This window comes from Bubalus bubalis, chromosome 8 (assembly GCF_019923935.1).
Source record: "Bubalus bubalis isolate 160015118507 breed Murrah chromosome 8, NDDB_SH_1, whole genome shotgun sequence".
Classification (NCBI taxonomy): domain Eukaryota; kingdom Metazoa; phylum Chordata; class Mammalia; order Artiodactyla; family Bovidae; genus Bubalus; species Bubalus bubalis.
Genome location: NC_059164.1, coordinates 45,815,747 through 45,833,736, shown reverse-complemented (window position 1 = coordinate 45,833,736; position 17,990 = coordinate 45,815,747). Strand labels below are relative to the sequence as shown.

Genomic DNA, 17,990 nt, shown 5'->3' with positions numbered 1-17,990 from the left:
ATTTTATTAGAAAGTGGTTAAGTGTGAAAATAAAAGTAGACCTGAAAAGTAATACCTGAATAACTTCAGCATCACTGACAGTCTGTGCATCTTTACATTCAGTTTTAACTTCAGTTTTGGCTGTGCTGATTCTTTCCAAAGCTTGTTCTCTTCTCTTCTCTCTTTTTTCAAGTCTGGCAAAAGCCTGCAGAATTGCTTCCATTTTCCTTTCTTCTCTTGTCTGTGAAATTTAAATTTTAAGAGACATAATAAATATTTCTCTGAAGAAAATTCAAAATCCAAATGTTCATAGCAAATTAAAAAAAAATTTCTATGATGGTGTTAGCAAAACACTTCAACTGATGGTAAATAAGGGATAAAAAAACATTTATGTTCATTTCTGAGAATTCTGAACATCTTGGTAAACCCTGTCATTACAAATGTATTTCATAAAGATCAAAATTCCTAAGGTAATATGTTGAGAGTTAAATTCATATAAATATAAGAAGTGAATATATTGATATGTCATAGCAGGATATTGTGGGGTGAAGACTGGGGTTGAAATCATGACTCTATCCATGACCCCAGGCAACATAGCAACCCTGGGTGGGTAACAATAACTTCACTGAATTGTTAATGAGTTCAAATATAAAGTCTCTATGAAGTTTTCCAACCTTACTTGAAAAATGGTAGGCATTCCATAAGTGCTATTTATTATTTATATTTCGGTTCTCTTGTCTTCCATTATAATTCCTATAAGGCATTCCTCTACCTTCTACTCTTCCCAGGGCAGACTGGGGAACAGCACAAATTCCTTTGAGCATCAGTTCTCTTTGGAGGGAGAGCATTAAAAGCAAGACCCAGAGCCTTGCCCAGTGGGCCTGTTAAATGCTTCTGGTTTCAACCAGAAACAAGAAGCAGGTCGATCAACTGCCCAGTTCTCCAAATGAAGAAAACCAGGTCTTGAGGTTCAGATCCATTTGTCTTTCTTTGTCATCACTGATGTAGGAAAGATCAGTAACTCAAGATCTGGCTGCATGATCATCTCAACACTGGAGCTTTAGAGTTGGAGTAATTAGCAGAGATTCAAGCATCAAAACACCTACACTAAGGAAACTATTAACTCTTTCCTGTATTTTTTTTCCTTTGTTATACTTGATAAGGGAAATATATAAACAAAACCCCTCTGAGAACTTTCTAATTAGTTAAGGGCTTCACTGGTGGCTCAGATGGTAAAACAAACTACCATACTGCAAATGTGTTGGTCTTATAAATGCGTTATCCTCACCCTCTTTTACAGGTAAGGAACTGAGATCCAAAGAGGTAAGGTTACTTGTTCATGGACAGATATCTGCATCTTTAGCTTTCTTGGTCTGGGATGGTTAATAAGACACTAAAATAAAGAACATAGGCAAAAGATTATCTTTTTACTGGAAGTTTCAAAGCTGCATTCTTCAGCTAATTCATGTCTCTCAAGTCTTATAACTCACTTTACTCAACTGCCATTCATCTATGGCTGTCTATAAAAATCCTTTCTCCATATATTAGGACTTTTCTAAACCCTAAATTTAGAAGTCTGGAGTAGCTGAAAAATGTGACTTTCATAATTTCTTCACCTGTTGAATGGGAGTGGGTAGAAAGAGACGGGGTTCATTATTGCGCTTATACATTTAAAAATAAATCTAAGAAAAGTATACTTTTCCAAAAGAAACAGACTAGTCTTAGCAAGAATCATTTTATATGTAAAACAATTTACCCACAAGCCAGGCACCCAAAAAAGGTGTTTTCTAATCCACAATTATTCAAGGTTTTCTAAGATAAATATGAATTTATGCAAAAAGAAGTGTCTTTGACATAATCCATTTTTCACTTGTTTTAGAGTAAGAGAGAAAATTATTTGGTGTAAAGACAAAATTCATTCATTTAAAAATTGAACAAATATAACTGTCAGTAAAGCAAAATCCTTTATTTAAAGATGACTCAATTTTTTTGAGCTAGTCAGGATCTTAAAAGTAATCAGTCTACACTGCTGAAGAAACCAAAGCCCATGTATATTAAGTGAATTTCTAAAAGGCAGAACCATAATTGTTATCCAAGTTTCCTGGCTTCTGATTTTCTTCTTTCCAATTACCAACCACTGACATATTACATAAAAAGCATAACTCTTCCTATAGTTACTTCAACTATTAACTGAAAGCACTAAACAGCTATCCTAAAAGCTTTAACCTAGCTTTGTCTTAAAAAACACACATTAGAAAATGTAAACATACCTTTGATTATGTGAAAAAAAAAAAAAAAAAGTTACTAATCTACTTTTAAACTCCACATGTCATTCAGCTTGTATATTCAAGAATTTAATACATTCTTTGACACACAACCAGATATATAGTATCTAATGACTGAAAATTTACCATCCACTTTATAGATCTAACTGAAAAATAAAGTTTTATATGTTACTTGAGGTAATTATAGCTGTTTGTACAGGGGACTAGAAATTAGGAGTCTTAATTAGCCCCAGCAGACTGTCTATAGACCCTAACATCAGGGCTTGATGTAGTTTAGGTGATACTTGTCATGTAAGTCTACCACTAGGATGTGGTTGTTAAATTATCCAGACTCTTTCCAAGCCAATGACTGCCTAGACCTCAAAAAGTCATTTTTACTCTCTGTGAGCTTGGCAATTGTTAGACCCTGATACAGAATCAGAATCAGACAGGGTTGAATTGACACACTGTTATTGCTGGAGGGTTAGGTGCTAAAGTAAACTATGAGAGATCTCTGATGAGATCTACAGATGACTTTTATGACTTACTTCTCAGTTTATGCGCTTTATAGTAACGCATAAAGAGTAGTTTTTGTCAGCAGAAAACTTTGTAAGAAAGTCTGCTTAATAATATCCCTTTATAGGATTTTAATCATTTAAGGAATGGGTTTAGTGAGAATTTTTATTCCAACTTAGTGCTTCACTAAGTGTAAACACTTAAGTGTTTACTTCAGTGTAAACACATTGGAGGCCAACTGTAATTTGGAATCACATAACTTTGTACTTGGAACAGGTTACAGAGATCTTCTTGTCTAAGCCCCCTATTCAACAAATGGTGAAAGCCTAAAGTCCATATAGTTCAAGAATTACATAAATAAAGAAGATGAATTAAAGTTGTATACAATATCACAGTGAAACTATAAACTGAGTAAACCATTAAAATTCACTACAATTAGAGACATTGGGTAATTTGAAGCAGAGTGAAAGTAAGTTTATGCACTGCAGATGCCTTACAGTAGCTTTGGAAGGAAATCTGCTAGTAGGATGTAAGAATTAAGAAGGATACAGAAAATGAAGACATTTAGGTACTTGTGATGTACTTTTTTCTTTTTTTACCTTGCCACCATGTAGGAAGTAGCTCTTTAAAACAACAAAGTTGCCTTTTAAAGGAAAGGGAAATGGCAGGGCCAACCTGCCAAATTACTCTATTACAATCTTGAAATATAGAAATGAAAAGACTTCTTACTCAACTAAGGGCTTCTCTGGTGGCTCAGATAGTAAAGAATCTGCCTGCAATGCAAGAGACGCGGGTTTGATCCCTGTGCTGGGCAGATCCTCGGGAGACACGAATGGCTACCCACACCAATATTCTTGCCTGGAGAATTCCATGGTGAGAGGAGCATGGCAGGCTACAGTCCATGGGGTTGCAAAGACTTGGACACAACTGAATGACTAACACTTTCACACTTTATTCAAATAACTTCCCTTATCCTTCCAAAAAGGAATTAGAAACTAATTTTTTAAAAATGGGTAAGATTATTGCTTACCAATAAAACTGTTCCATAAGAATATCTCCGTTTCTTCTCTACCACATGATTTAGTTTAATCTAACAGTGCTGTTTCTTGTTTGATGTTTTTCCTTATACCCCATCCTCCATGAAAGCTGCTCCAGAATAGGACCCTTGCCTTCTTTGTTCACCAGACTTTAGGTGGTGCTCAGCATATAACATCCAAATTTTTGTATTGTGTATACACTGTATATATACATGTGTATATATATACACTATATACAGTATATAAACCACGTATATCACTATTATTTGAAGGCATGTAATGAAATCTTTAAGCAAGATTTTGGAAATCTTGATTTAATTAAGGCAGCTGAAGCTGCATATCCTCATTTTGTATGAACAGAAAACCTATACAAATAAATAGGTTCCTTTTTGCTATTCAATACTGTGATTAGTTACCCACTGATTACTCATATTTGAAGATATAATTCCTAAACAGTAATGAGAGAAAATGGGACCTTAGAAAATTAAAACTAGTAATCAGCATTAATGTTGTGAGGAGAGGAAAAATGAGATGAACAATACATGTCAGATGACTTTTCTGGCAGATTTACCCTGCTTATATTTTACTATTTATTATTAGAAATCCTTTTACATCTTCTAAAGTGATCTAAACCAAGTCACCTCCTGGAGGCATTAGTAAGAGCATGGATTCTACAGAGCACTGTTTTCTGAGTGTGTTTTTTCTATGGAATGAAAACTTGTGGTATGACAAAGGTGTCAACACCAAAACAAATTGCAAGGATGTATTAATACAAGTTTAGGAAATGCTGACAAACAGAATTTCTCAAGAGCATTTAAACACACCACGTATACTGGAAATCTCCAAGTTGGGGACAAGGTAGATTGTTTACTAAACTCAACTAGCCACAAAGCTCTTTCACAAAACATCTTAGAATTCCATGGAATACTTTTTGATGTGGAAGACCAATATTGAGAAAACTGGGGAATCCTGCATCCTGGTAAGACCTCCAGGGCACTGCCTGGACTAGAAGGAAGCTTCACTTAGTTCACACTCACGGGCCTATCTATATAGCTTTCTTCAAATGGCGGCCAGGAACATTTAGTGTTGAGCTCATTTATTGACCACCTACTTTTACAAAAGCAGACATCTTTTATTCCCTAGAAGCTACTATGGCTGTGACAATGAATAAAACTACAAATCCTTGCCCTTAGGCAATTTTTATTTTAGTGATACACAGTTAATTTTAGATTGTTCTAAATGCTTAATAGGTTCAAGAACTTCACACCTAGGTTACTATTCTTTCATACCCTTTGTTGGTCTCAAATTTCTCTCCTCCTAAGTGTGAAGACCACTGGAACCACAGGTTTCCCTGGTAAAGAATCCGCCTGCAATGCAGGAGATCCTGGTTTGACTCCTGGATCAGGAAGATCCGCTGGAGAAGGGATAGGCTACCCACTCCAGTATTCTTGGGCTTCCCTGGTGGCTCAGCTAGTAAAGAATCCACCTGCAATGCAGGAGACTTCAGTTCAATTCCTGGGTTGGGAAAATCCCCTGGAGAAGGGAAAGGCTACCCACTCCAGTATTCTGGCCTGCAGAATTCCATGGACTGTATAGTCCATGGAGTCGCAAAGAGTCATCAAATATTATCCAGACTATTCCCAAGGTACAGTCTTTCCATAAGGTTGTAAAAAATTATTTTGAAAACACAATATTAGAAGATACTATATATAAAGGAGGTTCTTTTAATTATAAATGGGGCAGAAGAGGGGAAGTAAACCTCCTTTTTAATTTAAACCTTTCAAAAGTTTTATAGTTTTTATCACCTGTTAGTTCATCAAAATAAGGTGAGCTTCCCAATATCAAACCCCCTTCTATACACTTAATCTTTCACAAGGTTATGACCACCTAAACTCAACTACCAAGGAACTGGGGGAGTCTATTCAGTAGTCCCGGTTTTAGAACCAGGTAAGTATAAGCAACCAGATGAAGTACAACTTACTGTATTTTAACCCACTGTATTCCAGCTTAACTAGGATCACTGTTGGAGAAGGAGATAGCAACCCACTCCAGTGTTCTTGCCTGGAGAATCCCAGGGACGGGGGAGCCTGGTGGGCTGTCGTCTCTGGGGTCACGCAGAGTCGGACACGACTGAAGCGACTTAGCAGCAGCAGCAGCAGGATCACTGTAAGATCTTCCCAAGTCAGTTTCAACCCACTGACAAAGAAGTATCTCTTGCTCAAGAGAAAATGTCTAATAACCATCTGTTCAGTTCTGCACCATTTAGCCACAAGTTAGCTTTTGTAAGCAGGTAATAAATTCTTAAAGGGCGGGGATGGGACAAACAATAATGAAGGAAAAAGGAAACTGTTAATAAAAGAATGGCTTCCTATCCTGGACATATAATGATTTGAATATTCTTCCATAAAATCTTAATCATTCAGCATTTCATATGATCTACAACCAACCAATCTTATTACCCTATATCCTTCCCCACACCTCACCCAAAAAACCAGCCAGCAAATTCCAGCCAAATGTGATTTATCACATAACCACCTCCAAGCCATTTCCCCTAGAGAAATAACCACCCATTCAATTCCACACAATTGAGCCACAAACTAATCTGTACTTATTTACTAAACATCATAAGGTCCATTGTAAAATCTAGACCTCTGTAAAATGGCCTCTGAACCCTCCAGCCGTAAGTCACCAGTCTTGTATCTCCTTTACCACACTTCCTGCTGCACTGTAACTGTTGAAGGCAGAGACATTGTCTTCCACTCTTAAGTAGCAACCAAAATACATAAAGACACTGGTGCTATTTTTGGAGACCAAGCAACATACGAATATTAAGCAACATACTAATATTGTATGGAACTGCCACTTATGTAAGTAAAAACTATCCTCAAAAATTTCATATGGTTCAAGCTGTACTACAAAAGGATAGGCTGAAGTATATTTGAATTTGGATATTACATGGTATTTATAGGGGAGGAAAGTCGGACTCTTTTTATACCCCAATCTCATGAGGACTGGTATCTCCTATTATAATGATTTAAAGTCTGTCCTGTCCAGGAGAAAATTTAAATGAGATTGACCTAAGTTTCTCAGGAGTTGACCTATCTTTCTAATTAGTGATGATAACCTAGCCTATAACCTAGTATAAAAGGCAAACACTAGACTATGAAGAAAGTGAAAGTCACTCAGTTGTGTCCTACTCTTTAGGACCCCATGGACTATACAGTCCATTGAATTCTCCAGGCCAGAATACTGGAGCGGGTAGCCTTTCCCTTTTCCAGGGGATCTTCCCAACCCAGGGATCAAACCCAGGTCTCTTGTATTGCAGGTGGATTCTTTATCCACTAAGCCATAAAGGAAGCCTGAGAATACAGGAGTGGGTGGCCTATCCCTTTTCCAGCAGATCTTCCTGACCCAGGAATCGAACCAGGATCTCCTGCATTGCAGGCAGATTCTTTACCAACTGAGCTATCAGGGGAGTGTGTAGATTAATAAAGGCTGATTAGCATTTAAACTTTTCTAAGCAAAATATTTCACAATATACTACAAATAGTAATACTTGGGGGGTTGTGGCAACTGCTTATGAATTCTTAAGATTCATGCTTTTGCATTCTCATTTGAGTATAGCAAAAATTCTATAATTAAAACATCAAGGCAAATATTGAAATTACAACAAACAACATTACAGTGACTTTGAAGGCTACAGGTTACAGAGCCAAGGATTTTAAACGAACTTATTTCAAAAGTGAACTCTAGAAGATCCGCTGGAAAAGGGATAGGCTACCCACTCCAGTATTCTCAGGCTTCCCTTGTGGCTTAGCGGATAAAGAATCTGCCTGCAATACAACAGACCTGGGTTCCATCCATGGGTTGGCAAGATCCCCTGGAGAAGGGAAAGGCTACCCACTCCAGTATTCTGGGCAAAAGAATTCCATGGACTGTCACACTGTTATGTATGACAAAAGGGAATTCTCATACACTGTTGGTGGGAATGTAAATTGGTGCAGTCACTAAGGAAAGCAGTATGGAGGTTCCTCAAAAAATTAAAACTATGATCCAGCAATTCTACTTCTCAGTATTTAAAGGAAACAAAACCACTAATTTGAAAAGATACATGTACCCCAATGTTCATAGCAGCATTATTTATAATTGTCAAGATACAAAATGAACCTAAGTGTCCATCAACAGATGAATGGATAAAGATGTGATACAGATATATGCACGGGCATACACACATCAATGGAATACTGCTGCTGCTGCTGCTAAGTCGCTTCAGTCGTGTCCGACTCTGTGCGACCTCATAGACGGCAGCCCACCAGGCTCCCCTGTCCCTGGGATTCTCCAGGCAAGAACACTGGAGTGGGCTGCCATTTCCTTCTCCAATGCATGAAAGTGAAAAGTGAAAGTGAAGTCACTCAGTCGTGTCCGACTCTTAGTGACCCCATGGACTGCAGCCCATCAGGCTCCTCCATCCACGGGATTTTCCAGGCAAGAGTACTAGGGTGGGGTGCCATTGCCTTCTCTGAATGGACTACTCCTCACCCATAAAAAATGAAAATTTACCATTTATAGCAACATGAATGGACCTGGAGGATATTATGCTAAGTGAAATAAGTCAGAGGAAAACAAATACTATTATGTTATCACTTATATGTGGAATCTAAAAAATACAACTGGTGAATATAAGAAAAAAGCAGACTCACAGATATAAAAAATAAACTAGTAGTTACCAGTGGGGAGAGAAGAGGAGGAGGTGGGGAAATATAATGGTAGGGGACTGAGAGGTACAAACTGCTAGGTATAAAATAAGCTATAAGGATATAATGTACAACACAGGGAATATAGCCAATGTTCTATAATAACTATAAATGGAGTTTAACATTTAAAAATTATGACTCACTATATTATATACCTGTAGCTTATGTAACACTGTACATCAACTATACTTCAATAAAAAAATTTCACACCCCTTCAAAATACCAGACAAATTCTAAATACTGACATTTGTTTATTCCTATGAAAAATACTGATATTAAAATGAGTATGCTAAAACAGATATAAAAACATGAAGTATTCATTTGTCAATATACCATACTAGTAGACAAAATCAGGACAAAAATGGATTCCCAAGAAAGCATTTTTATCTACCTATTCAAAGTTCCATCATGTTCAATAAAAGGCATTTATATTTTCTACTGGGATCTGAAAATGAGGATGTTATGGGTTTCCCTAACTTTTGCAATACTAAAAGAAGAAAGTATTTTTAAATCAGCCCCAGAGTCATATAACAAATCTCCAGGTTTGAGTTTTTTTTTCCCTTTCCCCATTGCCTATCTCCAGCCCCCATCCCCACCCTCACTGTCCCCAAGCACTGTTATATCCTTTAAAGCCATATTTTTACCAGACACATGCCTCAAACAGAAACCAGTTATAGCATAAAGTGATCTTCTAAAAGCTTCTCCAGGATTATTACAAAGACAAAGCTATGACAATTGTGGAATGAAATAGGCCAATATTGAAAATCAAGTCAAAAAAGGGCCATAGGTATTTGGGCTAAGTGCAAGTAATTTACTAGATGTAACTGAATCTTGGAAAAGGGTCAAGATAATTTCTCTAGGTAGAAGTAAAACTCCTTTTTCTTTATAAGCAACCACCAATATTTTTTCTCCTGTGTTTTCCTTCTCTCCTATTCCTAACACTACCCTTGTCCTATCAGAGCAGTGCTTCTGAAACCCTGAGGCTGTGGAACAGTCTGGCATCGCTTTTGCAGTTTTCAATATCAACACTACATCAATGTTAGAGTAATGACCATCAAGGCAACAAAACAGTTACATTAAGCAGGCCTAGAAATGACCAAAATCCAAAGATACTACCACTAAGTATAGTGACACTTGAGAGTCCATGAAACACAACATGAAGATCACTGAAACAGGAAATGAGGAAGCATATAAAAAGGGAGTGGGGAAAACCCACACCAAATCATCAGTTGGTAGATAAAAACATTTTCAAATCTTAAGGCAAACTATACCACAATATTTTCTTAACTGGCCTAGACATTTTATCAATTGCTAAGTTACCATGGATTTTTAAGAAAATATCTTGTCCTAGTTTTTATACAGGTATTTGCAAATAAATAATACAAGAGTATAAATGCCAAACTTTTTTTAATGAAAACCTTATTTTATGATAGCAGTATGAGATACAGAAATAGCAATTGCCAGTATCTTTTTGCATAAATCATGTTAGTGCTATTATCTTTTAAACTCCATTTTTGTTTTACATTAAATTATGAAGAGAAAAAATACATTTAGTTAAATAATGAAAAACATTTGAACAGTAATTCTGGCATTAAAATTTATTAACAGTACACTGCTTCAAAAATGTTAAAAGTATTCCATAAATGTTACAAATTCTAAATTGTCTAGTGAACATACAGTAAAAATACAAAAGATTAGTAGAAGTTACTTGAATGGTAATGACAAAGCCAAAGAGAAATGCTCCGTGACACCATCCTGTTTGCTAATTTCAAAGAACAGGGTCAAGGCCCACCTAAAGGCAGCAACAAGTACTCTGAGAAGAACAATGTCACTAAACACAAGTGACAGCGTGAAGCTGCTACTGGCCTTCCAACTTACCATCTTCCTTTTCCTCTCTGCAATCTGTTCCTCAGACTCCATTTCTACCTCATTGCTGATGGGAGTTTTTTCTTCTATATCATCAATAAAATCTGGTTCCTGAAAGATGGAAATGACTGCTTTAAGAATCTACTCCTCCATCTACAAACTACAGACATTGAACAATGTATTTTAAATAACTTTCATCCTGAACTAATTAAACATAAAAATTGTTCTTAAATTCATTTCAGAAATTTATAACTGGTTTCTTAATTCAGGAAACTTTTCAAAATCCTGCAATCAAATAATGTTGTTTTTAAAAATTCTAGTCAATAATATTATTTTATCTATAGAGACCACAAAGCCTGAGGTTTATATTCTTCCCAACACATAAACATATATATTATTTCACAAAACCTAGTGCCTACAAATACCAATTGCTCAGTAAATATCTGTTCAATTTAAAACTTAAGGGAAACTTATGAAAATAAGACACTGGAGATAAATAAAATCTTACTTAATCTTCACATTTAAAAGATCTTTCCACTTGTTTAGACAGCATATAACAAAATACTTCCTGGTGAAGCAGAATAGGCCAAACTCTTTCCTCAAATTTATCTTACATATTTCTAAGAGAATTTCCTCTCAAAAATCTTATGTCACACTTACAGAATTTACTTCGTTATGTCCCAAATATTGGGTTTCCCATGTGGCACTAGCTATAAAGAACCTATTTCCTGCTAGCCAACGCAGGAGACCCAAGAGACAGGGGTTTGATCTCTGGGTCAGGAAGATCCCCTGGAGGAGGGAATGGCAGCCCACTCCAGTATTCGTGCCTGGAGAATCCTATGGACAGAGGAGCCTGGCGGGCTATAATCCCTAGGGTCGCAGAGACTCACACGACTGAAGTGACTTAGCATGAACACATGCATGCATGTCCCAAATTAAAAGAAACATTATGGCTTAAGGTTTTAGAGTTCTTAATAAATAAGAACATTTATTATAAACATAAGAACAGTGTCATCTGGAAAAAATGTTTAAATTACCCAGTCTTAGAAAAATCTTATATTCAATTCTACAAGGATTTCCTGTGTGAGTTGTTCCTTAATAGTTTAACAAATATTGTACAAATTCTAGCAGAATCTGTGTTTTATGTTTATAAGCATACTTCCCTAAATAATAGAATGAACTTAATTTTAAGCCATTTTACATTAAAAAAGTTTAAAATATCATAAATTAATTTTCTTCCATTAATTTCTATCATCAAGAGTCAGTAGAGGACTTCCCTGGTGGTACAGTAGATAACAAACTGCCTGCCAATGCAGAGGACACAGGTTTGATCCCTGGTCCGGGAAGACTCCACATGCCGTGGAGCGACTAACCCCAGGCACCACAACTCCTGCAGTCTGTGCTCTAGAGCCCCCAGGCCACAACTACTGAGCCTGTTTGTCTAGAACCAATGCTCCACAAAAAGAAAAGCCACTGCAAGGAGAAGCCCATGCACCACAATGAAGAATAGCTCCCACTCCCCATAACTATAAGTTATGCAGAAAGCCTGCACTTATCAACAAAGACTCAGTACAAGCAAAAATAAAATACATAACTAAAATGTTAAAAAAAAAAACAACAACCCAGTTAGTCCTAAAATAATAAAATTCAGTACCTGATTATTCGATACTGATAGTCTCAGTGGAGAAAGCTTTCTCTGTTTAGTTTCTGGGCTCTTCATTTTGTTCGTTGTTCCTTCACAATCCAGAGTAATATTCTGATTTTGTGTCTCTTTTTCTTTTGAAATATCCTTTTCTTTTTTGCCTTTCTTCCTTCTGGTCTCATAACCGCTATTGATGTTCTCCGTGGATTCAGAACTACGTTTCAGAACAGGGCACTCTGAATTTTCTTTGAGGCATGCACAATCCACCTTGTACTTACTGGAAAGAAAATCACTTAAATATTTATTCAAGACATAAACTGTAAAATTTTCTAATCCATCTTAAGATATATCTCTACAAAACTCTATGCTATTACTAATTGTAAGCACTCCTTTTCACTAATTTTCATCCCTGGTAACTATGACAAAATAAATTTTATTTTTTCATAAAACCAATGTAATAATTAGAAGAACCAATCGTAAGGATCACCAGTGATGGTTTATAGAAGGAAAAAAACAAAACTGTAAGCTAAAACTGAGTTGTTTTTTTTTTTAAGTAAAATGATACCATGGCTTATATCAAGGCCAAAAAAAAAGTTTACTTCAGCGTGTTATAAAATATATATGCAGAAAATGATAAAATACTCTAAATCTGACTTAAATTAAAAAATGCTAGGTAAATAAATATCAAGCCTTAACTAGTTTTATACTTAAAGGAATGATTTCAATAACCAGAGTTCTTTAAAAAGCTACCTTGATAAAAAATTGAGTCTTAATTCCTTTTGCCCTTAAGTATTCCCTCTTTCAAATAAATGGAAGCTTGAAACATAATTGCCTTCTCTTATCTTCACAGCAGTGATAATTATACTCCTATTTTACAGATGAGATTAAAACTCAGAGGGTTAGTTTTATCTTGTCCAGAGTCACACATTAAGTAGTAGGGAAAACATTCAAATACATGTCTGTCTGAGTCCAAAGACCACGCTTTGAGCACTTCAATTTTCTTAACTTTCTGCCTTCTTTATGTCTACCACCAAGATTTATTAGTCCATTTCCTGGATACAGGTTGAATGCCCAAACAGGAATTATACAATAAGAGAAGTCTCCCATCTTGCATGTTTTGAATAGCTTAATGTTTGTTCACGACTTCACTTTCACTTTTCACTTTCATGCAGGAGAAGGAAATGGCAACCCACTCCAGTGTTCTTCCCTGGAGAATCCCAGGGACGGGGGAGCCTGGTGGGCTGCCGTCTATGGGGTTGCACAGAATTGGACACAACTGAAGTGACTTAGCAGCAGCAGCAGCACAATAAAAAATAATTTACTCTTCCAAGTTTCTAATAATCCTGCTCATTTCATGTTCAACACCAGTTCAGTTCAGTTCAGTCGCTCAGTCCTGTCTGACTCTTTGTGACCCCATGGATTGCAGCACACCAGGCCTCCCTGTCCATCACCAATTCCCTGAGTTTACTCAAACTCATGTCCATCAAGTCAGTGATGCCATCCAATCATCTTATCCTCCGTCATCCCCTTCTCCTGCCTTCAAGTTTTCCCAGCATCAGGGTCTTTTCCAAAGAGTCAGTTTTTCACATCAGGTGGCCTAAGTATTGGAGTTTCAGCTTCAACATCAATCCTTCCAATGAATATTCAGGACTGATTTCCTTTAGGATGGACTGATTGGAACTCCTTGCAGTCCAAGGGTCTCAAGAGTCTTCTTCAACACCACAGTTCAAAAGCATCAATTCTTCGGTACTAAGCATTCTTTATAGTCCAACTCTCACATCCATACATGACCACTGAAAAAACCATAGCCTTGACTAGACAGACCTTTGTTGGCAAAGTAATGTCCCCGCTTTTTAATATGCTGTCTAGGTTGGTCATAACTTTTATTCCAAGGAGTAGGCATCTTTTAATTTCATGGCTGCAGCCACCATCTGCAGTGATTTTGAAGCCCAAGAAAATAAAGTCTGCCACGGTTTCCCCATCTATTTGCCATGAAGTGATGGGACCGGATGTCATGATCTTAAGTTTTCTGAATGCTGAGCTTTAAGACAACTTTTTCACTCTCCTCTTTCACTCTCAAGAGGCTCTTTAGTTCTTCTTCGCTTTCTGTGATAAGGGTGGTGTCATCTGCATATCTGAGCTTATTGATATTTCTCCCAGCAATCTTGATTCCAGCTTGTGCTTCATCCAGCCCAGTGTTTCTCATGATGTATTCTGCCTATAAGTTAAATAAGCAGGGTGACTATATACAGCCTTGACGTACTCCTTTCTCTATTTGGAACCAGTCTGTTGTTCCATGTCCAGTTCTAACTGTTGCTTCCTGACCTGCATACAGATTTCTCAAGAGGCAGCTCAGGTGGTCTGGTATTCCCATCGCTTTCAGAATTCTCCACAGTTTATTGTTATCCACACAGTCAAAGACTTTGGCATAGTCAATAAAGCAAAAATAGATGTTTTTCTGGAACTCTCTTGCTTTTTCCATGATCTAATGGATGTTGGCAACTTGATTTCTGGTTCCTCCGACTTTTCTAAAACTAGCCTGAACATCTGGAAGTTCATGGTTCATGTACTGTTGAAGCCTGCCCTGGAGAATTTTGAGCATTACTTTACTAGCATGTGAGATGAATGCAATTGTGCGGTAGTTTGAGCATTCTCTGGCATTGCCTTTCTTTGGGATTGGAATGAAAACTGACCTTTTCCAGTCCTGTGGCCACTGCTGAGTTTTCCACATTTGCTGGCATATTGAGTGCAGCACTTTCACAGCATCATCTTTTAGGATCTGAAATAGCTCAACTGGATCTCCATCACCTCCACTAGCTTTGTTTGCAGTGATGCTTCCTAAGGCCCACTTCAGTTCGCATTCCAGGATATCTGGCTCTAGGTGACCGATCACACCATAGTGATGTGATTATCTGGGTCATGAAGATCTTTTTTGTACAGTTCTTCTGTGTATTCTTGCCACCTCTTCTTAATATCTTCTGCTTTTATTAGGTCCATACCATCTCTGTCCTTTTTTGAGCCCAACTTTGCAGGAAATGTTTCCTTGGTATCTCTAATTTTCTTGAAGAGATCTCTAGTCTTTCCCATTCTATTGTTCTTCTCTATTTCTTTGCACTGATCAGTGATCAACACTGGTAGAAAGATACAAATCAAACTGCCTAATTCTGTGAATCAAGGATACAATTCAAACATTATGCTCTATCCTTCAACTCTCCAAATCAGGTATTAATAGAAACTAACTCTTTCTGGGTATTTTCTTTGTGATTTTAGGATAATAGAACTGCAAACAGTAGCAATGGCAACAGGTAATATTTATTCAGCACTTATTCTGTACCAGGAATTGTTTGAAACCTTTTACATGTGTTAACTTATTCTTCTAAACATTCCTGTAAGGTGGTGTTATTCTCATAATGAGGTAATGAGGCAGAAAGATGACGAAACTGGTTCAAGGTTATGTAACTAATGTAAGTCACTGAGCTAGGATTTGAAACCAGAGTCATATTATAAAAAGCTTGTGTTTTTACCCACTACAGGAAAGAGTCTCTCAAAGCAATGAGCAAAGAGCCATTATGCTAAATTGGGAAATTTAACCTGGGGCGGAGTGGGGGTGGGGAGAAACAGCCAAAAAGGAAATACTTTAGTTATTAGGATAAATCTGACTCCAACAATCAAGTAGAGATGCATACTGAAGAAAGAGAGATTTCACTGACAGATAATGTAATGGGCATTAAAAAATGTCTCCATGTAAAATAAGATACCACACAAACTTTTAAAGATACTACATGGATTAACTTTGATTAAGTTGTACAGTAAAGAAGTGCTGCAAGGAAGTAAAGCTATGGGAATATAAACTGGTCATTCATCCGTATCTGGTAAAAACTGAGTTTGGACACATTCTACAACCGGACACATTCTACAACCGAACACATTCTACCTCTAGGTGCCTATCATGGGGAGAACATGTACACATGCAGCATTTTTTGTAAATCTAAAGGTCCACCAATGGTGGAATGGATAAATAACATCAGCAGTGAAAGTAATGAACTAGAGCTACACATAACAAAAGAACTGAATCTCATGAAAAGTAATGAACGAGAAAAGATAAATGCAAAATAATACAGATTGTAACTTACATAAATTTTTAAAACATACAAAATTACTGGTTACTATTTAGGGACATCTAAAGACATTGTAAAAACATTAAACTCACCAAATTAAAGATGGCAGTTATCTCTGGTGAAAGAGGGAATAGAAATGCAATCTGGCTGCTAAACATGAGGGCCTTCAGTGGACAGTGTTTTGTTTTCTTAATTTGGAAAGTAGGCACATGGACTTTTTTGGGGAGGTTCACACAGCTTGCAGGATCTCCGTTCCCTGAACAGGGACTAAACCCAGGCCATGGCAGTTAAAGCCCAGAATCCTAACCACTAGGTTACCAGGGAACTCCCTACATGGACCTGTGTATTATTATTTTTTACAGTAAGCTTTTTGAAAATTTAAATTGAAGTTTTTATACTCAGAATTAACTTTTCTTACCCCCTAGTGTTTCAGAACAATAGTTCTCAGAGTTTCCTTGCAGGATCTCCACAAACCCTTTCAATTTATATTGCAAAGAAAATTTGGCACAATTTTTCTTTTCTTTTGAGGGGCAAAAAGTGAAATCATCCATTTCTATTGATTAACCAAATTAATTGAATGACTAAAATTGCACACCCTACCTAAAATACAAGAAAGAAAAGGAAAAAATTCTTACATAAACAATGTCAGTATTGCTGAATTAGGATTACAAATTATTATACTATAAGCATTATATAACAACAATAAATAAGAAAATTTAGAATAAATTTTAGAATAAAATTTTATTTTTTAGAATAAATAAATAAATAAGAAAAACTTAGAAGAGTTAAGCAACCATGCTATAATGGAAGCTGATACCAAGTATTTTAAATTGCCTAATGGTAAGTAAAAATAAAATGCTATAAAAGTAATGATAATACCTATATTTTTATAGGGACATTCATAAATTATTTCAAAACAACAGACTTGAACTTACCAATTTCCATAGTCAAAATCAAAGGCAATAGTAATTTCGGTTCCCTTTGGAATACTTTGTATAGAATAAATGTAAAGATGTATGGTTCCATCTTCAATTTCATGCCTCACCTGTTAGTTAAAAGAATAATTTTATATTTCCAGAAGTACTTTTGTATCTCTATAAATTATTTTCTACCTTTAGGAGCATCTCATCTTACAATTTTGAAAACTATTCTTTTCAAAGTAATTCAAAATACAACATGGAAAATACACTATTAATTATAGGACTTGTACATAAATCAGTGATTATCAACTGGGAAGGAGGTATACATCAATGCAAGTTTGATACAGGCTCAGGTAGCATCGAAATGAAAATACTCTATTTCATCAATTCTATGATGCACATTTTTTCACCTTTTAACATCTCTGAATGAGAGTTTTACAACTGATGGCATCTTTGATTTAATGAAAAGAAGTAATGATACAGTTTGTAAGTCAACAGTCAAAGAACAGTTTAACACTATACTTTTCTACGGTACACACTGTTCCAGGTACGTAGACACGCATTAAATCCTTTAGTTCACATAACATCTTTTTACAGATAAAACTGAAGCACAGATAAGGATACAAAGCTAGTTAAGTCAAATAGAAGACATGAACGTACAAGTCTGGCTTCAAACCCTACACTCTTAACTGTAACATTATATAACTATAAAATGTTTATTTTGGTATGAGAAAAAACAAACCAGAAATATTTTATATACCACTTCTAAATCACAATTAAAAAAAAAAAAACTTTATAGAAGCACATATAAAATCAACTTTAGCTTTCAGCTTTGTCATCAACTTTGATCAAATCAGAGCATACATTTGACTCATAGAGCTTCCAGAACAGAGA

General features: G+C 36.2%; 1 protein-coding gene across 7 annotated transcripts in view; it reads right to left on the bottom strand.

Annotated features, from left to right (window-relative positions):
* The window catches only part of KMT2E (lysine methyltransferase 2E (inactive)), a 90,957-nt gene that overhangs the window by 12,702 nt on the left and 60,265 nt on the right, over positions 1–17,990 (bottom strand). For all 7 annotated transcript variants that reach the window (XM_025292009.3, XM_025292008.3, XM_006046306.4 and 4 more), the window contains 4 exons: positions 17,112–17,221; positions 12,071–12,335; positions 10,429–10,527; positions 56–220 (listed from right to left, as the gene is read on the bottom strand). In XM_025292009.3, the coding sequence (XP_025147794.3) occupies positions 56–220; positions 10,429–10,527; positions 12,071–12,335; positions 17,112–17,221 (639 nt within the window). The remainder of the gene's footprint in view (positions 1–55; positions 221–10,428; positions 10,528–12,070; positions 12,336–17,111; positions 17,222–17,990) is intronic.